The sequence below is a fragment of the Heptranchias perlo genome, chromosome 8 (assembly GCF_035084215.1).
Source record: "Heptranchias perlo isolate sHepPer1 chromosome 8, sHepPer1.hap1, whole genome shotgun sequence".
Lineage (NCBI taxonomy): Eukaryota > Metazoa > Chordata > Chondrichthyes > Hexanchiformes > Hexanchidae > Heptranchias > Heptranchias perlo.
Window position 1 is genome coordinate 18,811,812 of NC_090332.1, and position 27,176 is coordinate 18,838,987.

The following is a 27,176-nucleotide window of genomic DNA, read 5'->3' on the forward strand; positions in this document are numbered from 1 at the left end:
CCTGAGCCTGACCAAAACAGGGAATCATGTGCATTGTATTAATCAATCAATTATTTAAAAAAATTATATATCTATGTTTTGATGCTTCTTGCTATACCACTATACTTCTTGAATCTAGATATCATTGTTGATTATAGTAGTATTACACATTTTCACCTATGTGCTATTTTAATACTTATTTTGAATTTATTAATATTTCATTAAAATACCGGACAAAGCAATGTCATATTTGACATTCGCCTGCTGATGTTTTACCAACAGTAATTTCTAGGCTTTGGTCTCAATATAAATCACTTCATTACCGTAACTGTCTAGAAGCTCTAAAATCTTCATCAAGAAAGTGAGCATAGATTTGTGAAGGATGTCTCAGTAGTTGAATTTTTTGAGGAGGCCACTAACACAGTGGACAGGATGTTGTCTATATCGATTTCCAGAAGGTATTTGATAAGGTTCCTCACAAGAGATTATTAGCAAAAATAAAGGCACATGTAATTGGAGGTAACTTTGTAACATGGACTGGTAATTGGTTCAGAAGTAGGCAACATCGAGTAGGGATACGGGGAATGTACTCTGTTTGGCAGGATGTGACAAATGGTATTCCACAGGGATCTGTACTGGGGCCACAGCTTTTCACCACATGTACCAACGAATTGGATAAAAGAATAGAGAGTTGTATTTCCAATGTTTCACAGGACACTAAGTTAGGAGGCACAGTGAATTGTGTAGATGGGAGCAGAAAGTTACAAAGGGATAGAGACAAATTAAGTGAGTGGACAAAACTGGGTAACAAATGGAGTTCAATGTGAGGAAATGTGAGGTCATTCATTTTGGATCCAAGAGCGACAAATCAGAATATTTTCTTAATGGCAAGAGACTGGGAACTGTGGAGGAGCAAATGAATTTGGGTGTCCATTAATGACAAGTCACTAAAAGGTGCAAAAAGGAATCAAAAAGGCAAATGAAATGTTGGCCTTTAACTCAAGGGGGTTGGAATACAAAGGGGAGGAAATTATGTTCAGTTTTACAAAGCCATGGTCAGACCCCAATTGGGGTACTGCGTTCAGTTTTGGGCACCGCATCTCAGGAATGATATATTGACGTTGGAGAGGGTACAGTGCAGATGCACCACAATGATACCAGGACTTAAAGGGTTAAATTATGAGGACAAGTTGCATAAACTTGGCTTGTATTCCATTGAATTTAGAAGGTTGAGGGATGATCTAATTGAGGTGTTTAAAATGATAGTGATTCGATATGGTAGAAACAGAGGAACCACTTCCTCCGGTGGGGAAATCCAGAACAATCCTAAAATTAGAGCTAGGCCATTTAGGAGTGAAATCAGAAAACACTTTTTCACACAAAGGGTTGTGAAAATCTGGAATTCCTTCCCCCAAAAGGCTATGGATACTGGGTCAATTGAAATTTTCAATGCTGAGATCGACAGATTTTTGTTTAAGGTTTATTAACTTATAAAACCTACCACTTTGACCAAGCTTTTTGTCACCAGTCCAAATATCTCCTTATGTGGCTCAGTGTCAAATTTTGTTTGAAAATCACTCCTGTGAAGCGCCTTGGGACGTTTTACTACGTTAAAGGCGCTATATAAATGCAAGTAGTTGTTATTGATATGGATCAGAGGTGGGCACGTTCGTGCAAACGCGATTTGTCCGCTATACACGGTGGCCGGTGTAAGCGGAAAAGTAACAATCCATTCCCAACTCAGACAGCTATTTAAATATAGTACCAGTATAGAAAGGACACAAGTTCCAGTGTTGACTCCTTAATATTTGCAAAGTTTCAGTTAATGTGTTCTGGTGGATTTGATGCTCTTGGGAACAAAACTGATGTCTGGGTCCAATCTCTCAAAATGAACCAACATCGGGGTTCCCTTCTTAGATTGGCTAAAATTACATGGTTATTATTTGAGGCTGTGTACATCGTGAATCGGGTTTTTATTTCACTGGATAAATTTGATTTTGCTTTTTTTGGACCTCCTATCCCTATGGGGAGGACGAACCAGATTGGTTCCAGCAGATTCTATATTCAATATTGAATCGAATGAGTATTCAATCCATCCATTTTTTTATGGGAGTTTGTAGTCATTTTAAATTGGCTACGGCTCAGCTTACAAAAGAATGCTGGAGACAAAGTGGCCTGTAATGAACAAGTAATTAATTAATTAAGGGTTTGTTTGATCTGGCTGAATAACGCAGTGGTCGGGTCTTTCACCTTTGTAAGCGGCAATTGCAGGCCACGGCGGTGATTGAAAGTACTTATTGACAGGTAATCACACTTTAACAAGGTGCGAACAGCTGCTTACCTGCCCAAAATAGCCGGCTTGGTTTAAGTGGCACCTTTTTAATTGACGCATATGGCAATGGCAAATGGTCAGCACCATTGCCTGATATTGGCGGCTGTCCGGGCTAAATGGGGACGGTGTAAGTAGTGGGAACTGTAAATGGATTTTAGGTACTGTAAATGATTTTAGATCAGCCATGATATTATTGAATGGCGGAATGGGCTGAATGACCTACCCCTATTCCTATGTTGCCTCCCAAGAATGAAATGTACCTAAACCATTAATTAGACATTAGGGGCTCGATTTTGGGATCGTGTTTCCGGCGGGTTCCCAGCGGGGCGGCCCCGAAAATCCCGATATCCGGTCACGTGACCGGATCGCGACGAAATCCCGGCCACTTCCGGGTACCGCGCTGACGTGCGGGGCTGCGCGCGCAAGCCCCGCTGGTGGGAATCCCGCAGGCAATTAAAGCCAGCGGGGTTCCACTTGAGTGTACTTACCTTGCTCGTTGTGGTCAGTTAATGAGCTGAAGCAGCTGTCAAAAGAGGAAGTGTGGGATTTTAGGTTCAAGGCAGTGAGTTTCACACACTGGGGGAAACAGTCCCTCTCCAACCAGGCGTGTTGCAGCCAGCAGCCTGTGGCAGGTGCCAAGGTGCGCTCCACGGGGGAGAGCCCTCACCCACGCAGGAGGCCACCGCGTCACATAGGGTAACCCCTGCCCTCCACCACCCCTCGCCAAGCCAGAGGACAGACCGACACAAAACCGCAGCCCCAGTCCGAGGAGCCACCCACCTACCCTGCACAACCCCTCAGACCAACACCTGCCAGATGGGTGGTGCGTTGACATCGTCAGAGGACGAACAGGATGACCAGCCCCAGCAGCCTCGCAGTCCACGCCGTCCGCCTCGGAGACGTGGGGCCCCCCAACACGGTGCTGCGGCACACCCACCTGCACAGCAGGAGGGAGGGCAACCGCAGAGAGAGATGCGTCGCAGGAGGCACTACCCTCCGCACAGGGTGTACAGAGCGAGGCTCAGCTTCATGGACCTCTCCGAGGAGCAGTGCATACGTCGGCTCAGAGTCAATCGCCAGGTAGTCGCCGACATCTGCAGCCTCCTTAACGACGAGCTGCTCCCTGATGGACCAAGCAGCATCTTCCTACCTGTCGCCGTCAAAGTCACCACTGCCCTCAACTTCTTCGCATCCGGTTCCTTCCAGGGTGCCACCGGGGACATCACCGGGGTCTGTCAGTCCTCTGCACACAAGTCCATAAGGCAGGTCACCGATGGGTTGTTCCGCAGGGCCTCGCACTACATCAACTTCGCCATGGACGAGCGCAGCCAGATGGAGAGGGCGGTTGGATTCCATGCCATGGCCGGCTTCCCACGGGTGCAGGGTGTAATCGACTGCACCCACATCGCAATACGGGCACCTCCGCATGAGCCAAGGCTGTTCATCAACAGGAAGGGGTATCACTCCATGAACGCCCAGCTCATCTGTGACCACCGCCAGAGATTCCTACACGTGTGCGCCAGATACCCCGGCAGCTGCCACGATGCCTTCGTCCTCAGGGAGTCCGCCGTCCCGCCCATCCTGCAGGCACCCAACGCCGGCAACGGCTGGCTCCTCGGCGACAAGGGGTATCCCCTACACACGTGGCTCATGACACCTCTGAGGAACCCCATCACCGAGCCGGAGCGTCGGTACAATGACAGCCACACTGCTACCAGGTCTACAATTGAGCAGACCATAGGGCTTCTCAAGATGCGCTTCAGGTGCCTTGATCGTTCTGGGGGAGCGCTGCAATACACACCATTCAGAGTGGGACGAATCATAGTTGTCTGCTGTGCCCTGCACAACATGGCCCAACAGAGAGGGGTGCCGCTGGAGGAGGCCCCATCCACACCCGCCACCCACATTGAGGAAGGCGAGGGCGAGGAGGAGGAGGAGGCGGAGGCGGAGGAGGAGGAGGCGGAGGAGGAGGACGCGCCAGAGGATAGTGGACGACCCATGCGCCGAACCACGACTCACCGGGATGGTCGCCGGGCCAGGGAGGCACTCATACGTCAACGGTTCTCCTAGAGTCAGACACTGCGAGGCGCTCGCATCTCCTCACCTGCACATGCGAGCGGCCATACCAGCCCCCTCCACTGAAGAGTGCTGCCAGTAGTCCTGCACCCACAGCAATGTGCCCAATGGGTGGCAGCAGGTGTTCGCCGTCATGATGGCCTCCACGGAACGCACCTATTGCACAAGCCGCGGAAGAATGGACGAGAGGTGGCAGGAGTGGTGAGAATAGAGTATTTAATATCTCCAATGTGACATTATATAAAAAAAAATGTACAAATTAATAAACACCCTGGTGTATTCCCTTTGTGATTATAACGCCTTTGCAATTCTTTTCCGGGAACCCCTACGTGGTGCTACCCCTGTGGCTCCAGCAGAGGTAGTGGCAGGTTGCTCGTGTTCTTGCCTTGACCGGGTAGATGCTTTTGGCGGACGGCCCCTGGGTTTCGGTGCCCGTGACGGCACCTCCACAGACTGCTCCTCCTGCACCGGGGCAGGGGCAGACTCGGCCACCTGGAGAGGAGGCACCATTGCGGGTACTGGTTGAGAGGTGGGCGACGGGTGGGACGTGGGGGCGCCTTGAGAAGCGTCCCCGCTTCCATGTCCCCGGTCACCATCATCCCTTTCTTGGCCTCGGCCCACATCACCCCTTCCACCCTGCTGGACGGCAGTTTGGATGGCATGTGTGAGGCCTTGCAAGGCCACCCCGAGTGTATCCGTCAGCCTGTTGATGGTGGCGGAATGTTGCTCACCCTGAATCCATACAGACGTTGTCAGGGCCTGCATGGACTCAATCTGGAGCTGTGCGTGACGCTCGAGGGAGGCCAGCCTGTCCTCCACCGCAGACAGTCCCGCACCTACCCGCGACACTGTGTCGCCGGTACCCTCCTGTGCCTGCGCCACCAATGCCCACATGCAGGAGTTGGACTCCTCCATCGCCTGCGCTATTGTGGACAATGCGCGCGGCACCTCTCCCAGTACCTCAGCAATTAGCTGGTGCCCCTCGACGACTCTCCTTTTCACTGGTGGCCCCCTGGGTTCAGCATCTGGGTCCGGCTGAGCAGAGCCTGGAGATGAGTGCTCCCTCCGTCGCGGACCCTCCGCGGCTGCCCCTGCCACCAGGGTCTGCTCATGCTCACTCGTGCGCGGTGACTCACCAAGTGCTACCCCAACTAGTTGGCGAGGGGGACCCACCGAGGTGCGTGTCTCTGCGCTGGTGGATGGTTGGCTCTGATGTGACGATGCACCCTCAGAGACCGCCATGTCCTCTGAGGAATCGCCCTCCACGATCGCTTCACACACAGACGGACCTGCAAGAGAACAGAGGGCACTTTGAGGCATGTGGACCAACTTGACAGTGCGCCTGATGGCAGGTGATGATACGGTCACTCGCGATCATGGGTGTTGAGTGTCAGCTTTCCCTTACCGGCCGTTTCGGCAGCGACACACTCGCCATCAGCCACCGACAGGCAGTGTCGCGTGCGGGCGAGGTCGAGCGCCTCCACCTCGGCGTCGGTGAGCTCCACCACTTGCGGCGGCCCACCTCCGGTGCGTGCCCTTTCCCGATCGTTCTTGCTTCTCTTCTCCTGTGAAGGCAAAACACAGATGTGTGAGTGGGTGCGTATTGCATCGTGAGACGCATCGAGCATCGGTGTGGTTGGGTTGAGCGTGGCGCGGATGGATGGGAGGATGCGTGGGCCACGTGCCCATCCCATTGCATGGGGATTGGGGTGTGTGGTAGTGTTCGGGTGGGGTCAGGGACGATGGGTACTTGCGTGCACGGCGAGGATGGTGAATGAGTGGCTGTGAGGATTGCTGATGGAGCGCAGTGGTGGCTGTGCAGGAGGGGTAGTGATCTGTTTGGCGTGATGGTGGGGACGGGATGTGGGAGGGTGCGTTGGTGTACTCACCTTGCCAGACCTAGTCAGGTCATTGAAGCGCTTGCGGCACTGCTCCCAAGTCCTTGGGGTGTTGCCCCTGCTGCTCACCTCCGCCGCCACCTCTGCCCATGCCTTCCTGGTGGCGGTGGCAGGGAACTTGCGTCCATCTTCTGGGAAGAGCGTTTCCCTCCTCCTCCTCACGCCCTCCAGCATCAGCTGCAGTGCCAGGTCTGAAAAACGGGGCGCAGCCTTTCCCCTTTGCTGAGCCATCGTCTCAAACCTCTTGCTTGCAGCAGGAGGGGCTTTGGGAGACTGCCCCTTTAAGTGGAGCTCCTACATCGCGTCGACGGTACTGCGCATGCGCAGCCGGCCGGCACGCAGCTGGGGAGCCGAGAACCCGGAAGCAGGGCTTAATCAGGTCAATTATCCCGCGATCGCGTGGGGGACGCACACGATTAGCCGTCCGCGTTTTCCACGCTCCCGGAGGACCACCCGCTGGGAACCCGCAGGCCTGCTAAATTCGAGCCCTAGGTTTGAGCAATTGTTAGGATAAATCAATTTATGGACCACAAACCATTCATAATTATCCACTTGAAAGTTAGAGGAAGACTTCATATCAGCCAGATCATTGGATAATTTTGAATGAGTATTGAGCATAGTATGTAATGATAACAGAGACTGTGGCCCTAAATTTCCACAGGGTCCTCCCGATCTCCTGCTATAACTTCAGACGGAGATTGGCAGAACCCCTGGAGAAAAGGGCATAAATGGCTAAAAGCGGCCACTTATGCTGTTACTCTAGGGGCTGCATTGATTTTCTGTCGGAGAACCCCCATTGAATTTCCAGGGAAGTATATCAATGTAGATTATATATAGGATGTAATGATAATAAGGACCAGATGTGAACTGAGGATTATAATGATGCATCTTGGGATAGTCTCCTCCGTGCTCAGACTGAAACATTCTAGGAATTGCAGGAACAGCTGTGGTTGGTAATTCCCTCCAGTGGAGAGTAATAACTATGTAAAGAATATTACCTGCATCCCCAGGCTTTGGACAGAGGTTGATGCCTCCATAAAGAAACATTCATAAAGATACTCAAAGACATTAAATTCAATTTTATAGCTTAATTTAATGATGTTATTGTGAAATATGTCTCTTGTTTTTATTATGTTACAAACTTTATCTGCGCTTCTAGTCTCACCAGGTATTTGAAAACATTTATAAAAGATATTTTGAGTGATTCGATTGGTTCACTTCTGCTTTTGCTTATTAATTGACCAGTCAGGAGAACCTTTCAGGATTGACCAATTTCTACCTGCCTTTTCATGTTTGATTGGTACGGCGCCTATCTGTTTAATTGTGATTTGCTGCTGATTTATGAATATAAGATTTGAATCAGTCAGTTGCAAGTGTGATATAGGGCTCGACCTTTGGACGTCCGAACCGGCGAGTTCACGGCGAGGGGGGGCTCTGAAAATCGGGGATTCCCGGAGTAAATAAAGCCGGCAGGATCCCACTTAAGGCAATAAGGTAATAGTTTAGGTCGTTAGGAGACCTGATTTGTAGGATATTTTAGGAGGGGTGGGATTTTCAACTAAACTGAGAGTGTTTCCCCTACTGGGGGAAACACTCCCAGTTGAAATGGACGTGTTGCAGCCACCAGCCTGTGGCAGCTGCAAACGTCCATTTGGCAGGGGGGGGGGGGGGGGAGACCCTCACTCATTGCAGGAGGCCACTCTCACTTTGGACAAAGTTTGGCCTCCACCACCCTACTCCTAACAATCAAATTCACCAACTTGGAACCTCAACCCCGGTGTGCAGACACATTTACCTAGCTTGTGGACCCCCTCAAACGTACATCCTCCAGATGGGGGCCGCCATAGCTGCAGTCATGACCTCCTCGGAGGACGAACAGCATCACCAGCCTCGCCGGCCACGCCGTCCACCTCTGACACGTGGAGCTCCACAACACAGTGCTGTGACAAATCTACCTGCACAGCAGGAGGGAGGGCAACCACAGAGAGAGATGCGTTGCAGAAGGCACTACCCTCTCCAGAGGGTCTACAGACTGAGGCTCAGCTTCCTGGACCTCTCTGAGCAGCAGTGCACACGGAGACTCAGAGTCACTCGACATGTAGTCGTAGACATCTGCAGCCTCCTTCATGCCGAGCTGCTCCCGGCTGGCCCGAGCACCATCCTTTTACCTGTCGCTGTCAAAGTCACCACTGCCCTCAACAACTTCTCCTCCGCATCCTTTCAGTGTGCCACCGGGGACATGGCCGGCGTCTCTCAGCCGTCTGCACAAAAGAGCCCTGCAATACACCTGCACCCACTCTGTAGTGACACAATGGTGGCATCAGGTGGTGGGTCTTCATGGTGATCCTCAGGAAAGGGCATTATTGCGCAAACCAGACAAGATTTTCAAAGACATGGCAGTAGTGGTGATAACAATTTTTTAAAGATTTTTTGCAAAACAAAGGAAAATAAATCAAAAACATGACATTTCGTCTTACACCCCTGTGCATCCCCTTTGTGCTCACAAATCCTTCGCCTTACGTTTACGGGAACTCCTACGTGGTGCTACCCCTATGGCTTCAGCAGAGGGAGTGGCAGGTTGTTCTTGTCCGTGCCCTGACCGATGGGACGCTTTGCGCGGACGCCCTTTGGGTTTCGGTGCCCGTGAGGGCCCCTCCAAAGACTGCTCCACCTGCACCTGTGCAGGGGAAGACTCAGCCACCTGGAGGGGGGGCAGCATTGTGGGTACTGGTTGAGAGGGGGGAAACAGGTGAGACGTGGGAGCACTTTGAGTGGTGTCCCCACTTCCATGTCCCCTTTCACCATCATCCCTCTTCTGGCCCAGGCCCACATCACTCCTTCCACCCTGCTGGATGACAGTTTGGAGGACTTGTGTGAAGCCTTGGAAGGCCAGTTGTAAGGCATCTGTCAGCCTGTTTAAGGCAGCAGAATGTTGCTCACCCTGAATCTGAATGGCTGTTGTCAGGGCCTGAATGGACACTCGATGGAGGCTAGCCTTTCCTCCATCGCACACATTCCCTCACCTACCCACGACACTATCTCATAGATGCCTTCACATCCCTATGACAGTATTCCACTCATGTAGGAGTTGGACTCCTCCATCCTCTGCACGATTGTGGAGAGTGCACGTGGCAACTGTTCCAGTAACGCAGCAATGTGCTGCTGCCCCTCAATGACTCTCCTTTTCACGGCTGGCCCCCAGGGTTCAGCATCTGGGTCCAGCTGAGCAGAGCCTGGAGAAGAGTGCTCCCACCGACGCGGACTCTCCACGGCTGCCCCTGCCACCAGAGTCTGCTCGTGCTCACAAGTGCGCGGTGACTCACCATGTGCAAGCCCAACTAAGTGAGAATGGGGACCCACCGAGATGTGTGTATATGCGTTGGTGGATGTCTGGCTCAGATGTGACGATGCCCCCTCAGAGGCCGGCAGGTCCTCTGAGGAATCGCCCTCTGCAGTCACGACAGTCGCAGATGGCCCTGCAAGAGAACAGAAAGCAATATTAAGCATGTGGACAGATGTTGAGGTGCTGCAGATGCCAAGTGATGCTAAGATCATTCGCTATCATGAGTGCTGAGTGTTAGATTTCTGTCACCGGCCGCTTGTGCACTCCCAGTTTCGGCGTCCGCCACAGACAGGCACTCCAGCGTCCGGCTTATTTCGAGTGCCTGCTGCTCCGCATCTGTTAATGCCACCTGGTGTGGCGGGCCCCCTCCGGTCCTTGCCCTCTCCCGAGCATTCTGGCATCTCTTCTCCTATCAAGGCAAAACACAGAGAGGCGTGATTGAGTCATGGTTGCATGGTGACCCGCTGCATGCATTGGTGTGGGTGAGGGTGAGTGTGAGGGAGATGCATGGGAGGGTGCATGTGAGACATAGCCATGAGATCGTATGAGGATTGGGTTGCATGGTAGTGTTTGAATGGGAACTGGGGGGGGTGAGTACGTGCAGGCAAGGTGAGGGCGATAGTTGAGTGGATGTGAGGAGTGATGCGAGAGCGTTGTGGTGGCAGTGCAGAAGGAGTTGTGTGGTGGTGGAGGTGATGTGGAAGACAGAGTGTGTGAGAATGCGTAAGTATACTCACTTTGACCTGGTTAAGTCATTAAATCTCTTCCTGCACTGCACCCAGGTTCTGAACATGTTGCCACTGCTGGTGACCTCCTTAGCCACCTCCAGCCAGGCCCTCTTGGTGGTGGAGGGAGGACACTTCCTCCCATCCGATGGGAAAAAAATTTCCCTCCTCCTCCTCACCCCATTGAGCAGCACCTGGAGTGAGGAGTCAGAGAACCTTGGAGCAGCCTTGCCACTGGCCTACTCCATGCTCCTAAATTGGTTGTTTGCTGCAGGAGGAGCACGGCTGGACTGCCCCTTCAAATAGGGCTCCTCCTGCTGACAGCCTGTGATGCAGGTGCGCAGTGCGCCCGCTGCGCAGGTCTAGAACGGGAAACCCGGAAGCCACGGTAAGTGCCTTCAATTAGGCTGCGATCGCGCGCGAAGCACCCCGAATTCACTGGGCGCGTTACCCACGCGCCCAGTCAACCCCCCGCTGCCGACCCGCCTCCCTCCTAATATCGAGCCCATGGACTTTGCATTTCACAATAAGGCAGAAATTGCTCGGAGCGGTGAACCAACCGTGCTCGCTGCTCCATAGATTTATACTAACTCACTAACTCACCGCGGTCTTTTCTTCGAGCTCTTCCTCGAATAGGAAGCGGAGAAGAGCCCGGCTTCAGTTCAAGCAAAGCTAGGACCCTGGGAGAAGTGAGAGGATCACTCTCTCCCCTTGACCAATGAGATTGCAGCATTTTTGACAAGCTGCGTAACTCTCTCTGCAGGCTTGGAACATTAAAACCAGGAAGTGAAAGGTACAACATTAAAATCATTGTAAAAACAGTTATAGACAGTGGAAAAAAAAGAGAGGGTAAGAAATAATTGAATTAAATAAAAAAGAGACAGAAGGGAAAAGCAAAAAAAAATTAATTTCTTAATTTTTAAAAATAAAATTTTTTTAATGACCAAAAACTATTAAAATAAGGAGTAATGCGATTCCACAATTTTAAAAGCTAATTTTTAGATGTTTGGCAGTTCAGACCTGGTATTTTTAAGCATACCTGTTTTGTGGCGATATTTGTTACTTTCCAGCTGGGCAGATGAGCAAGTTGGCATTTTTTCAATAATTTCCCTGATGCAGTGTGCGATATACCTTTAATTCGAAGCTGTCATTTCATAGGCGTACCAGTAGGAGCAAGTTCCGGATTTCTGCCTTTCACTGCGCATGTGTGAATGCTCCTCCATTTCGCCACTAATAACGGTGAGCGCTGTTGAGTTCACCGTTATTTTGCAAGCAATTTCTGCCCCATTGTCATAGCTGAGGTGTGACACAGGAAGTGAAATGCCTGAAATGCGACGGACAAGAAGTGTGCCTATACATAAAGCTTTTAAAGTTATCAAAAGAGAGGGATAGACAGGCAAGTCTTGTGCCTAGCATCTCCATCATACTTGGATTTTGCAAGTGTGACACTTTCATGTTATATTTGCATCTGGTTTGGTCAAATGTAATATTGATAAAGCACCAACAAATTATAACATCACAGATAAGGGAAAAAAGAGAAAGAGAGCAGTCATTTCCCCTGTATGTTATGTTATTGTTTTTTGGTGTTTTATGAATTTGAACCAGTCAGATGCAAATGTGACATGGTCCTTTCATGTGTTTACTGCCAGGTTTGATAATGTCAAGTGTGATGGAGGTGCTGAGCACAAGACTTATTTATCAGCATTATAAAAAAAAACATATTTTACAAAACATGATTATTTAATGCAAAGTTGCACAAGTGTGAGAGGCATGAATCATGCAAAAGTTAATTAATTCTTGGGTGTTCTGCAGTATTGAAGGCTGGAATCTGCCATTGTGTTAAGTATCGGAGGCTCATTGTGGGTTTAACTGCCATTTTAGAACATACAGAAGGAATAAATAAATAAAGTTCTGCAATGCGCATCTTTAAAATGGTAGTTTACATATAAGAACAAAAAACGAAGATAATGGAGATTTTTGGGCCTAGTGTATCTATGGTGCCTACCTGACACAGCAGTCAGGTGGCCCGAACCACTTTCAGGTTTGAGCCTTATTAACATTTTCTAGGCGAGCTGGAGGTGCCAAACGGATGCCCCGCTGCAGCTCGACGGTGTAGTGAGGAGGAAAATTGTCCGGCTACTGCACGCCGCTGTCCGGCAGTTGTGGCCTGTTTGGGGGGGGGGGGGAAGAGTAGTAGTCGTCCTCCTCGTAGTCCTCCTCCCCCTTGTCGTAGTCCTCCTCCTCCTCTCCCTCCACCCTCCTCCTCCTGGCACCATAAAAAACCTTGAAAAGAAAACAAAAGACTTCCTTTTAATGTTTAGAACTCTCAATGCCTGAAGATAGTGGGACTAGCATGCGCTGTGCAAGGTCCGCCCATTTCTTGAAAGTTGCAATCGGGCACCCTACATTGTGCATAGGACCCTGATTTGCATATTTAAACAGCCTCTTGCCCTTTTTGGGCAGGTGTGTTGAACGCCCATTTAAAGGCTTGCCTGAAAGTTGATTCAAGCAAGCACAAGGTCCCCACCAGATTTTCAACTGCCAGTCACCTGTTTTTCAGGCAAGAAATGGGCAGCGAGCAGTTGAAAGTCTCTCCCAATATTTGCAACAGCAGAACACAGAGATTGTCAGGAGGGAGTGAACTCAATTAAAAGAACAGAAAGAGAACAAAGTTGCTTGCTAAAGAAAAACGTTTTATTATGCAAATTATTCTGGCCACCAAAGAAGCTCAGGCTGAGCCCTTTAGACAATTGAAGATGATAAATAATTTTTACCTGATAACACTATCTCACATCTGAAACAAGAACAGAAAACACTGGAAACACTCAGCAGGTTAAGCAGCATCTGTGGAGAAAACAAAAGAGATAATGCTTTGGATGTGGGCCATTTGTCAAAACTGGAAAATATTACAGATGAACAGCATCTAAAAAGGACAGAAAAAAAGAAAGGGATAGGGAAAAAGAAACAATGAGAAAATAAATAGAATACCTGGAAAGTGCTTAAGTGAAACACAGGAGATGGTGAAATGGCAAAAGTGATATTTGCATGAGACAATAGGAGCCCTAGGAGAGAAATTATAGAAATAAAAGACATATTTGAGACACACAGAATGCATGAATAGCCGAAAGACGCGAGGGATGAGGCAGATAGAAATGGAAGCTCGAAAAACTGACAAAGTGGAGCAGAGTCTAGGAGCTTGGCAGAAGAGAAAAGCAGGTGAATATCAAGGGTGCAGACCATCTCACCAGCGCAATGTTCCAATGGACGGTCCCCACCCCAAGCACCAACCCACTTCTTCACCCGCCCCCCCCCCCCCAACTCCATCCTCAGAGACACCAGCACACCACATCCCACGTCACCAGCACTTTTTGCTAAAGAGAAAATGGTAGCTAGAGTTAAGGTCTGAAGTTATTAGAATCAATATTACAGTCAGAAAGCTGTAAAGTGCCTAGTAGGATAGTTTGGTGCTGTTCCTTGAGCTCCATTGGAACAGCGCCGAAAGCCAAAGACAGAGGGATGGGCAATTAATGTAGCAAGTGACAGGGAGCTTGGGGTTGTACTTGTGGACTATCTCAGGCAAACACTGCAAATTCAAATTGGGTTAGAATCCACAATCATTCTTTTTCACTCCTTTTAATTTCTTACTGTGACTTTTCTATAGTTCTTACTCCTTTCATTTCTCTAATAAAGTGATATCCAGAAAAGTGGCACTCTTTGATACATTTTTTTCAATTTTCTTTCACACTGACATTCTTACTCTCACCACTGCTCCAGTATTTTCATTGGTTCTCCTTTGCTTGATTTTATCCTTGTGTGCCATCACTGTGTACTTCATGTTTGTTTTCAGGAGATTCACTTTACAATTGTTCACTGTTTCTAGATTTGAACAATTTTTAAGAGTATAATTTGAAAATGTATCTTTCTAAAAATATTCTTTGCAATGTTTGGCCGCTTCGCCTATCTCTATTCCCATGAGCTATGTAAAAAATTATGAGATGCTATTTAGCTTAACTGCCTTTTTTAGTTTCTTCCTTGTTTTCTTGAGTTTTGGCAATGTTCCAAACAAAAACAGATTTTTACTGCGTTTTTGGATTCCAATTTTTTTCTCCTCATTTTCTCCCAGTTTTTGATGCTAAAAATAGAACCTGAAAAAATTGAGTTTTTAAATTGACAATAAAAACCAACTTTAATGATCCTTAAGTATTTTCTATTGAGCTGAAATGAACTTTGCCATTGTTCCTCATGTGTTTATTCTTCATCCTTCCTCTGTCCTGGATTTTTCAATGATATTTCAAGTACAGATAAGGGAAGTCCTTTATATAGGAAAACAATCTTTTGCCTTCAAGAAGTCATCCAAGAGCTTGGGTATTTGGAGGAGCAGGGTGTCATTCTAGAGTTTTCTACAAATTCAGTTGCTTGTGTATCTTATGCATTTGTCTACTGGCACTTGGCTGAAATTTGTTTCCCAGACTCCCAAACCCATGTGAACAATGGTGTTCTTCCACTGATCAATAATATTGCATAGACTGATACTATTTCAGTGGTATACCTTTGGCACTGTTGAAACTTTTCTCGGCTCCTATTCTGTTTTCTCAAAATAGTTATGCATCTCAGGTCTTGCTGAGAACCTTCAACAAAGTATCTTTATTAGGAAAATCAGTCTTTGGGAAACAATTGAAGAATGTATGCTGTGTGGCACAAGATTTAAAAGTGAGCATAGAGAAGAAAATATAATATAGTTTCATAATAACCTGAACCTATTGATGAGCTAACTGCCTTACAATATTTCTCATAACATCCATTCTCCATTTGTCATAATAATATGAACCTATTGATAAGATAACTGTCTTGTGATAATTCCCAGGGTATCCATTCTCCACATTTGTCCTGTGTATCCCAAACAAGGACACCACAGCTTTAAAAAGCTTTCACTTCACTTAATGTATAATTCATCAAATAATACACTCTAATATCCTTGCCTTTTCAGAAAGCTGTACAAAAATGGATTTGAAGATGTGCAAAGCCATGCATTCAATGCGACAAAGCTAGATAAGTTGTATGTTTTGTTTACTATTTGACTTTATATAATGTTGTTTCCTTGATGTAAGCTATACGTGGAATGTTTTACCAGAGTGTTTTTCAATACTCTTTAAAAATAAATAAAATCAGAAACAGCAGTCGTTGTAGTTGTTTTGCACATTTAGGATTCCATTTTGGCGCCTTTGAAGGACAGTACAGAAAAACAGAATATTAATGCATGTAGTTTGTGAGCCACAAGATAACTCCAAGGTTCCCAATCACAAATAACTAAAATATAAGATACAAGTGGTATACAGTATCTCAGATTCCAGTACAGAATTACTCATTTTTTTATGTATTTTTAGCGCAACAAAAATCAGAGTTTAAGTCAAAGTACAACAATGTTATTATTTTGTACTTGAGGACTTGATTGATGACGTGAGCAACTGATGAAAAATATTTGTAGTCAATTACAGCTTTATCAATTAAAATGTTGCAGATGAAAATCTCTAACGGCCTATGTTTGGAGGGGGTTATTTTATGATTATTAGTTTGTGAGGAATGTGCTGAAACTTGGGAACTTTCCAAATTAGAACTAGCCTAGGCCAAAGCTGTTGTCTGCGCACTAAGTGTTGCAAAATCTTAAACTGTGGAGTATGGGGGGTGGGGGAGGGTGAAGATTTTGTCTGTGCACAATGAGTAACAAAAATGTAAAGATCTTATTTATAAATGGGTTTACAGTTTTGTTACACATATCACACAGAGGAAATCTCTCTGTTCTTTAAAAACACATTTCCAATTTTGCTCCACCTACCACACAGAGGGAATTTTCCTCCTATAATGGATGCATACATCCGAGAAACAGCAGCCTTACTCGGGTCAACTCTAGCTGTCGCCATTCTACTAGGCCCTGCACATCTGTCAACTGATCAGCGGAAGCTGCTTTCAGCTCCTGAAAGCCTCGAGAGACTACAGCCTGCATCTTAGCCTGGAATGTCTGAAAGCCAGTAGAAAGAGTACTGTCTAATCTGTCCCCTACTGTAACCAGAACTATAGTCTGTCCCTTCTTGGAGGGGTAGGCACCCACTTTGATGATGGGGGACTGCTTCAGACTCCAGTGGAAGCTGCCACATACTCCATTGATGCCTGCAATGAACCAAACCTTCCATCATGTTTCCACAAAAAAGGGATGCATAGTCCTGTATCTCTCCTTTCAGTCGCCTCGCATCCTTGAATACTGTCCTTAGAGCCTGATCAGTGGATAGGGATCCAGGGCCCAGTAGAATGGCGATAGCTAGAGTCGACCTGAATAAGGCTGCCATTTCTCAGCACAGCAACAGATTCCAGGCATCCGACCTATCTCCTCAGTACACCACACAAATGGCACGTGACATTCTTTGAACATCTTTTTAAGAGGAGTACCCATGAGATATGGATCTCATAACTCCAGAACCAAGGGGTAGCCTTCTCCTGAGCCTCTGCAGGGAAGGTGACACATTCTATCCACACCCTACTCCTCCAGCTTCGTTGAGCTCTGCGAATCACCTAGTGCCACATCTTTGCACATATTATTAACATCTCCCAGCACCTCCCAAACCTGCGACCTTCGCTACCTAAAAGGACAAGGGCATCAGGTGCATGGGAACACCATCACCTCCTAGACACACACGATCCCAACTTGGACATATATCACCATTCCTTCAATGTCGCTGGGTCAAAATCCTGGAACTCCCTACCTAACAGCACTGTGGGAGTACCTTAAACACACGGACTGCAGCAGCTCAAGAAGAAGGTCCAACACCCACCTTCTCAAGAGCAACTAAGGGTGGGTAATAAATGCCGGCTTTGCCAGTGACACCTATATCCTGAGAATGAATTTTAAAAATTCTCCCTGGGTGAAAGTATCTGAGCTGCTGCACGAGAGTGAGAAAACAAGTGATGTAGAAGCTGACATGGAATGGGTTAGGGCAAAGGAACATGGGACTATAACGTGGTCCTCATTATTCTCTTCTTCATATATAAAAAACAGAAAATGCTGCAAATATTCAGCAAGTCAGGCAGCATCTGTGGAGAAAGGAACAGAGTTAACATTTCAGGTCGATGACCCTTTGTCAGAACTTCTCAGTTCTTTCCTTCGCTCCCCCTCCCCCACCTTGGCCTGGCTCTGCACTTGCTTAAAAACTGTTTAATCTTTAACTTCTTCCAGTTCTGACGAAGGGTCATTGACCTGAAACATTAACTCTGTTTCTTTCTCCACAGATGCTGCGTGACGTGCTGAGTATTTCCAGCATTTTCTGTTTTTATTTCAGATTTCCAGCATCTGCAGTATTTTGCTTTTCTCTTCTCCATCATCATCATCGTAATCCAAGCAGAAAGAATTTTTGGCCCTTCTGCTCCTCCTTCTCGTCTTCCTCTTCTTCATTATCCATCCCCCATCGCTCTGACGGATCTAAGAATATAAGAAATAGAAGCAGGTGTAGCCATATGGCCCTACAAGCCGGCTCCTCCATTCAATAAGATCATGGCTGATCCTTGGCCTCAACTCCACTTTCCTGCCCAATCTCCATATCCCTTGATTCCCCTGGAGTCCAAAAATCTGTCTATCTCAGCCTTGAATATACTCAATGACTCAGCATCCACAGCCCTCTGGAGTGGAGAATTCCAAAGATTCACAATCCTCTGAGTGAAGAAATTCCTCCTCATTTCAGTCTTAAATGGTCGACCCCTTATCCTGAGGCTATTCAGAATCTTATATGTTTCAATGAGATCACCTCTCATTCTTCTAAACTCCAGAGAGTATAGGCCCATTCTACTTAATCTCTCCTCATAGGACAACTCTCTCATCCCAGGAATCAATCTGCACGAAAGGAGGGCATAAGCCAAGAATGGGTGAGCATAACTCTTTGAGGTGGAGGGCAAGTTCTGCATCCAGTGCCACTGCTACCTGCCTCCACATGGCACGTGAGACAATTTTTTTGAGGGTACCTTCCAAGGCACCAAGCAATCTTACTCTCCTTTGCTTCATTTCATCCAGGAGTGTCTGATGATTGGTCTTATTAAAATTCTGAGTATATTCTTTTCTTGCTTCCTTCCGATGCTTTGCTTCCTTTGGGCGTTTCTGCCTGCTCCTCCAATGAAGGACATGTTTTCAAAATGCTGTAAAATCTCAAATGAACCAGCTATTACAACAATCTGACAATCACCTCAGCCATGCAAAAAAATTACCACTGACTTGCTGTTCCCCCAGCCTGCTGCTGAAATCTTCAGCCATTGTAGGCTTTTTAAAGGCTGTGCTTTAAATTTCCAACCTCCCCCCAGCACAGTACTCCCGTGTTACACAGGAGTTGCGCTCAGCCAATGCAAATGAGATGAACCCACAATTTACAGTGGGGTCAGTACTGGATTGGATCGGCAAGCCGAGGTCCAGGCTCGACAGCACAACTTTGGAATAAATGGCCCCCTGGAATTTCAGGGCTATTTTCTTTATCTGCATTATGAAGGCAACCAATTTTTTGATTCAAAGTTGAAAGAAATTCTCTTCTCATTCAAAGGCTCAATACGCTGCCGTCTTAAACAAGCAGAGACCAGCCCTCCTTGAAGAAAAGATTTTTAAAACACACCTGGATTTATTTGATCCAGGCATGTCAGCCCTCCGTAATAGCGAGTCTTCTAACTAAATTCTATCTTGAATCATTATTCTAACCTTACATCTGGAAACAGCTATCACATCTTTAAGAATAACTCCAGCTCCTGAATTATCCCTTCAAAAAGATCTTTCACTCTCATTTTTGAGAAATTATAAATTCAGGATTGCTCTGTATCTTCTCTAAAGAATATGCTATTCAAAAAATAACTTCTTTTACTATCAATAGACTTTGAGTATGTACTCTACAAGTACATGATAAGTAGTTCTTATTCTTGTTACTTTCTGATAAACAACTCAAGGGGATTATGACCTATTTTTAAACTGACATTAGAAAAACATCGACAAGGGCAAATTCAAAATTACCAAACCATCATTAACACTGGAATTAAGGAATTCATTTGTGTTCATAGACATCACAGATGCTTATGTCCATGTGAAAGTTATAGACCTTCCCTTGAATTTGCATTCAAAGCAAGGTGTTTTCTTTCAGCATAACAACTTGTTGTATATTTACAGATTGCCTGTTTATGATTGCATATGACAACAGATTTAGTTGATTCTATTACCAGAGTGACTGAAGGAATTTGTTAATAAGATCTTAGCCTTGCTTCAATAGTATGGGTTCATAAATCAATTTTCCCAGTTCCCAACTGACCATTCCTCTCCCTACTCCCCTATTCCAAGATCTTGGACTTTTCCAAAGTTTTTTCTTCATGCAAAGCTATATCTTCAGGTTGGCAACTCACCATCCTATAGATTTTGTCTTGGTGACTCAAGTGGGGCTATCCAATTTTCTTCTGCCAAACCCACATCTGCTTTATAAGGAACAGGTGTTATTATAGTGACTAATAGGGCCAGATTTTGCTGTGAGCGGCGAACAAACGGTGCCCACCATTCATTCGACTTGCACTTGCCCATAGACTTTCAATGGGGTTTTGTACAGCAAGCTGCTGTCAACGAGACAGCCAAATGGCGCGGCGCCCTCTACAGGGCATCTGAGATCTGTGTGAACAGGGCAAGCACCTGTGTATCTCCTTAACCAATCAAATTGAAGAATTGTTAATGTGTAATGCAGAGTCTGAACCAGGCAGTGTAAGTTAGACTAGTGAATTCAATGTCAAATCAGGTACAGGAAGCGAAATAAAGAGGGGGAAAAAAAAGTTGGATTAAGAGAGAGAGATAAAAGAGACAAAAAAAGGTTTAAAAATGAAAATGTTTTTTTAATCAACAATAATTAAAAGCTGAAGGAATGAGACGCCACACTTGTAAAAGTTAATTTTCAATGCCATAGAGGTTGTTCGGCAGTAATTATGACTTACCACTCAGTTAAAAGGGTACTTAGACTGGAATGGACAAGCCCTAACTTTTTGTGGTGAGTTTAGTCCATATCTAATGATGTCAGTACAGGAACTTCACGCTATTCAATACATTGGAATGGGGAGCCAGACGGTGAGATGCCGTTTTTGCACAGCTTTCAGAGGAGTGGCGCATCTCGGACAGCAACTTCCGGATTTTCATTTAACTGCACATCTCCGGTCGAGGGAAGTTGCTGTCCGATTTGCACATAAATAACAGTGAGCGTTGTTAGCCTCGCTGTTATTTTCACAGCAAAATCTGGGTCAATATTTTGTCCAATGCAAACATAGTGTGCTTAGTCCGTCATAAAGTAAGCTAGACATCATTGTAAATCATATCAGTCATAATTATTGTAATCAAAACTTTGACTTGACTAAAGGCTAGAAATTACTGTTGCCAATAATGCTGAATGCAGCCATATGACAACCCTCTGGCCATTATTTTAACCCATTTAAAATAAACGAGTTAATGGTTCCCATTAAAATAGTGGTCAGAGGAATGTCATATGAATGTATTAAACAATCCTTTGATATTATTCCCCTCAGTAATTTCCAATTTTAAATAAGAGATTTTGCTGTAATTTTTTGGCAAATTTGTTGAGCTATAAAAGGAAATGACTTGGTAGGAATTCATTTCTATATATGAAATCCATAGTCAATTTTTAGCAATGGAAAGATCAATTCCTAGTAAGAGTTGAGCTAAACACTGATAAGAGAAGGTTTTCTACATATGTTCGGGCAGTCTCAATTCAGTTCCTAATGGGAATGGGTACATGGCCCAAAATTTACCCTAATTGACAATCCTACTCATAGGCCACAAGTATTGCCGGTATGTGTGATGGAAAAATGTCACATTAGTGCAATAGAGGATGCTCTTCTGAAGTTGGGGCTGAGGGAGAGTAGAGAGAACTGTACACTGCACCTAACCATACTGTACCTGACCTGGAATGCTTGATGTTAACACTGAATGTCAAGGCTAGAAAGTGTTCTATTCCCCAGAATTAATGTCCCTCAAATAAAAACAGAAAATGCTGGAAACACTCAGCAGGTCAGGCAGCATCTGTGGAGAGAGGAAGGATTGCCCTGAAAGGTTAATCTTACTTCCCTCTCCCCACTGACCTGCTGAGTGTTTCCAGCATTTTCTGCTTTTATTTCAGATTTTCAGCATCTGTGGTATTTTAGCTTTTGTATTAATGCCCGTCACCTTGTTGAGCACAAAAAAAATTAAAAAGCACTTTTATTTCCCCTTGGCACATTGAACTTGCTCTTAACATGAATTGACTTTATAAAATGTACAATGTGTGTATGTATTGAAATAATTTCTTGATGTCCTGAGAATTATACATGTCTTCAGTGCTTTGTAGAATTTTTTGCTAGGGCACTGAAGGTAGAATAAGGCAAAAGTCTTAAATTATATGTAATTCTTAAGTTTATGAGCATATGTATAATCTTTATTTCCTTTAAGATTTAAACATAGATTAATATTTTTTTTTGCAGGGAACTTAATGATAATAAAAATCTAAGGAGAATACACAATGATGCTTTCAAGGGAGCTATTGGACCAGATGTATTGTAAGTTACAGCAACTTAACTACTTTTCACTTCATGCAGGTTATAAACAATATTAGTTTTAAACCACATTATGTGGCTCAATTTAAATTTAAATTCATTTTGTAAATTAGACTCCATCAAAACTGCAAATTAAGCTTTTTGAACTGAAAATAAACTTTTATCTTAATGTTATACATATTTATTTCATTTTTGATTTTTTCCATATTTCCTTTTTTATCATGTAGAATCCTTTGATTGAGAAGACCAACACTGAATCTATTTTACCTGAATTGATAATATCCAATATAAGGTATCTTAGAGGGATCATTACCATATTGGGAAGAGAAACAATTATACCATTACATCTAATGCTGATGAACAGGGCTAGAAGTAATGCTAATAATTTTCCAGAGGCAATGATCCTCCTTTAAAAAGAAGCAGCATTATTTCAGGCATTTTTTCTGCTTTCACAATAAGCCACAGATACCGTATGCTTTTTTTAAACAGCTTTATCAACTTGTCCTGCCACTTTCAAAGGGTGGGAGCACCTAACTGGTCATTCATCTCATTGCTGTTTGTAGGTTCTTGCCATGTGCAAAATAGCTGTCTGTTTGTCCACATAAGAACAGTTACTGCACTTCAGAGTAATTCATTATATGTGAAGTGCTTTAGGGTGTTCTAAGAAGCAATAAGGCAGATTAGGATAGAATTCTATAAATGGAAGCTCTTTCTTTTCTTGTAATGGTAGATCCACATCCATCTTTTTCAATTTGCAGTTTCCCTTTAACTTCCAGAGAATTGGGTAAGATAGTCTCTTATGCAAATTAACACCATTATCCCCCATTTTCTGTGTTTGAAATTTGTGCACTTAGATGATGGCCTAACTACTACAAGTTGCTTTGCTGATAAATTATGCTAAGTATTGATGCTAAAATTGAGTATTGATGATATGGTTAGTACCCCTTTAAAACAGATATATCACACAATGTAATCAAAAGGATATTTTTTTTAAAAATCAATTAAAAATGTCAATAGTGATTAAAATATAGCAGGTGTTGCATGATAGTAAAGCATAATGAGGTTCTATACTTGTGTATATATTTACATCTAATTTTTAAAAAATCTATGTACATGTATCAATGTATTAAACTGTACTCCCAATCTGACTGAGAGGTATAGGTTCCCCCATAATAATCAGTTCCAGTGTTTTATAGTTCTGCCACTGATAGCACAGTAAACTGGTTTTGACAACAGTGCAGTAAACGAGGCAGCAGTGTTATCTCAGGATCATCTGACTCCCACCAACAGAGGTAGCTTACACTGGAAGCCTCCGAAAGCTTGTAGATTTCAAATAAAAATCGTTGGACTATAACTTGGTGTTGTAAAATTGTTTACAATTGTCAACCCCAGTCCATCACCGGCATCTCCACATCATCACCTCCAGAGGCAATGTAGACATTGCTGTCAGAGAGTCAGACAGCTGTGTTTTCTGGCCAGCAGCTGAGTGGTTCTACATAATTTGCCCAGCCACTGCCTAGTCAGTTTCCACATGTACAATGCTGTTTTCTGTCATCCCCATATGTGCAGTATAAATGAGGTAGTTCTGTGGTATAAAGTGCCGTTAGTCAACATAATTTATATTCTATTAAAACGTGTGTTCATTGCAAGGAGACAGTGTGGAACAGTGATTATACCAGGAGTAGGAGAATCCAGAACATGGGGGCACAATCTTAAAATTAGAGCTAGACCAGCTAGGAGTACAATGAGGAAGCATTTTTTCCAAAGGGCAGAGGAAATCTGCAACTCCCTCCCCTAAAATACTGTGGATGCTGTGGGTCAATTGGAATTTTCAAGACTGAGATTGATAGATTTTTGTTAGGGAAGGGTATCAAGGGATATAGAGCAATGGCAGATAAATGGACTTGAGGTACAGATCAATCATGATCTAATAGAATGGGGAACAGGCTCAAGGGGCTGAACTATTCTTATATTTACTGCCAGTGGTTACATGTCACATTTGCCAGTAAATGTGCAGTAACATTACACAGGACAGGCAAGCAGTATATTTTTTGAGTCCGCTAATTAATAGAGTGGAATTTGACTCCTTGCAGGTATTTGGAATTTGTCTGTGGGTAGCATGACACCATTGAGCGGAACGATAAAACATTCTCTTTCAGAAAATGTTGTGAAGGACACCAGATGCCTGTTTATGTGACTAAAGTACAAGATTACTTTCACTTACTGATAACTTATATTCACAGTTCTGTTTGAACTTGTTTGCTGCTCAGTTCAGATGGAATTGAATTGCTCTGAATTTAGAATCTTGAGGTCATAAGGTGTTTTAATACTTTGAGTATGCAAGACTGTGATTTACACTATTGCTCTAATTTATGGAGTGAGGTACTAATGTATCAACTGGAATATATCTGGACTTATTTTTTATGGAGAAATCTGGTTGAATGGCCATGGTCAATAGTGCAAGCCACCAGCAAAGTTGAAAAGAGAAAAAAGTACTGGTTAGGTGACACTAAGCTTTGGTTTTAAAAGCCTTTAGATTGTAGGATGAAGAAAAGACAGAGGGAGTAAAGAGGACCTTGGGAATCTTGAGATCTTGGGAAAGAATGATTTGGGAATCTTGAGATTGTGGGAAAGAATGATAAGGAGTACAAGACTGTTCGATGAGTCTCGACTTCAACATACTGCAGATGCAGGGAAGAGGAAGGATGTGTATGGCAGTGTATTTGGAACCAGGAGAAATAAGAGGTAAATTAACAACTGCAATGGCCATAATGGTAATAATAAGATAGGTAAAGAAAAGAAAGGTTGCACGGAGAGAGGTTGGAGATTGAAGCAGCAGAAAAATCACCCATCAGTTAACAAGTTTTTTCTTGTACAGTTCCAACATAAATAAAAAAAACGTATCCAAACTTTTTTTCTTACAGAGATGTTTCCTCAACAGCACTAGAGTACCTTCCGTCTTACGGGTTGGAGTTTATTCAAAGGCTTACTGCACGCTTCACGTACTCACTGAAAAAGCTCCCGCCACTGGAACAGTTTGTTAATTTGTTGGTGGCAAATTTGACATATCCCAGCCACTGCTGTGCATTCAGAAATTGGAAAAAATCAAATGGGTAAGTTCTTGTGATTTTATCACCCTCCTAACCTGTGTCCCGCACGATCAATGCACCTGTTTGTGAGTGTCACTTATGGTCATTAGCAATTAGCTGTTCTTCAGAAAAGCAGACATGAAGTAAAACAACTGTCAAATCAAGAATGGCCATGAGTGATGTCAGCAATACTGTTGAGAATGCATCAAGAAGGAGGCAATTAAGCACGGATAAAACCTCCAAGAAGACAAAGTTAAAGATAATCAAAATGTTCAGCTGTGAGTGTGGGTGGCCACAGTTGAGTAGTACAGGTTTAAGGTTCAATTAGTATCCCTTGATTTTATTTGATCATCGTTGAGATAAGAATTTCAGAGAGCTTTTTCTTTTTGAAGGTTTTATTTGTTGGTTGTCTCCTTCAGAAAATCGAGAGTTTTGAGTAAAGTCCATGATAGGACAAATTAATTCATAGACAATAACCATTTTCCAGCTCTGACGATTTTATCCTGTAGCACAAAAAATGTTTTATTCTTCTTAAACTAAACCCAAATAAATAATTCTTAGTAAGCTCCCAGATGGCTCATGGTTTTAGTGGCAAATAGCTGACTCATTTATGCTAAGACATTACCAAGTTCAATCCCTAGTTTGTGCTCTGATCTCAGCCAGAGACACAGCAGGGCACTAAAATTGACCTCCTTACCCAGGATTAAGGAAAACAACATTGATCACTATACAGCAACCCCTGCAAGAAGTGTCCATGTGTGGATTTTGGCTGAAGACAGGATTGGGCTTGGCTATGGCGCTATTGAATAGCTTGTTGATGCTCACTGTAAAGGCTCACACATGAGGATTGATCACTTAAGTAAAGTAGCAGAGGATATCTGGCACCTACAGGACCATACCCTGCCAAGGACTTGCTGCCTTCAGGTGAGGAAGAGGACAGGGAGGAAAGAAAACAGTTCTGGATTCGTGATTGTTACTTTCCCTTCAGACAGAATTCCATACCCATATTTTTATACAACTTTTCGAAGGCATGTGAAGCTGCCACAAGAAAACTAACCGCAGATCAGGACTTCATCACCAGCCATGAACAGAATAAAATATAGTGAGTATGGTTCCAAACATGAAAACATAAAATATTTAATTAGACCATTTTTGGCCTCCAGTGACTTGCTTTGTAGGCCCAATAACATCTCACAATGTATGACAGTCATTATCAATGACATCATTTATTTTCGTTATGTTTGCTTCATACTCTAGCTACAAGGATTGGGATCAACTTTATGTGTCAATGTGTTTCAAAAGTGTTGTGCCTGTTATATGTGCGATTTTTCTTTAGCTGCGCATCCTAGTCAGGATTTATGTTCAGGTCCACCCTTCATCTCTCTGCTTTTTAAACATCTACTAGATGATGGCTGGAAATTCACCTACATTAATATCTAGAATTGTGCTGGAATATCAAATGACCCATTGTTTTTCAAGTATGCAAATTGTATGATCTACTTTTAAAAGTGAAACGAACTCCCATGGGAAACAGACCTAAAGTATTGCACACAAGAAGGAAACTTGGGTGACATGTACACCATGAATGAAATTGAAGTAGCCAAGGACGAGATTGAAAGGAACTTAGGAGACTCAACATGTCCAGCCAGTGCAGAGCAGCAATCAACAAAGCCAATAGAATGTTGGACTACATAGCCAATACAATAGAGTACAAGTCAGAGGAAGTCATGATCAAACTGTAAAGTGCTCTGGTCATCCTGCACCTTGAGTACCTTGTCCATTTCAGGTCGCTGAGAAATGAGGGGGACATTCAAGCGCTGGAGGCAGCAGAGAGGAGCCATGATGCTGATCTCTGGTATCGGGGGTCAGAGTTATGAGGAAAGAATGGAGAGACTTGGGCTATTCATCCTCGAAAGGACACAATCTTACAGAGGCTTCTGAGATAGTAAATGGTATGGAAAAGGTTAATGTGGAATACTACTCTAAAATAAATTTGTGTACTATAGCCTACTGGCTATGGTACTGGACAAGGAACCCAGAGGTCATGAATTCAAATCCAACTATGGCAAGTTGTGAAATTAAATTCAATAAATTTGGTAACCTGTGGGCTAAAAAATGATTATGAAAGTTGTTGGGTTGTTGTAA

The 27,176-nt window shown here is 44.5% G+C and overlaps 1 protein-coding gene across 4 annotated transcripts in view; it reads left to right on the forward strand.

The window, feature by feature from the left end:
* The window catches only part of LOC137324455 (lutropin-choriogonadotropic hormone receptor-like), a 98,625-nt gene that overhangs the window by 65,334 nt on the left and 6,115 nt on the right, over positions 1-27,176 (forward strand). For 2 of the 4 annotated variants that reach the window (XM_067988736.1, XM_067988739.1), the window contains 4 exons: positions 15,341-15,409; positions 21,871-21,945; positions 24,867-25,055; positions 26,020-26,133. In XM_067988736.1, the coding sequence (XP_067844837.1) occupies positions 15,341-15,409; positions 21,871-21,945; positions 24,867-25,055; positions 26,020-26,133 (447 nt within the window). The remainder of the gene's footprint in view (positions 1-15,340; positions 15,410-21,870; positions 21,946-24,866; positions 25,056-26,019; positions 26,134-27,176) is intronic. The other 2 variants (XM_067988737.1, XM_067988738.1) reach the window with 2 other exon arrangements.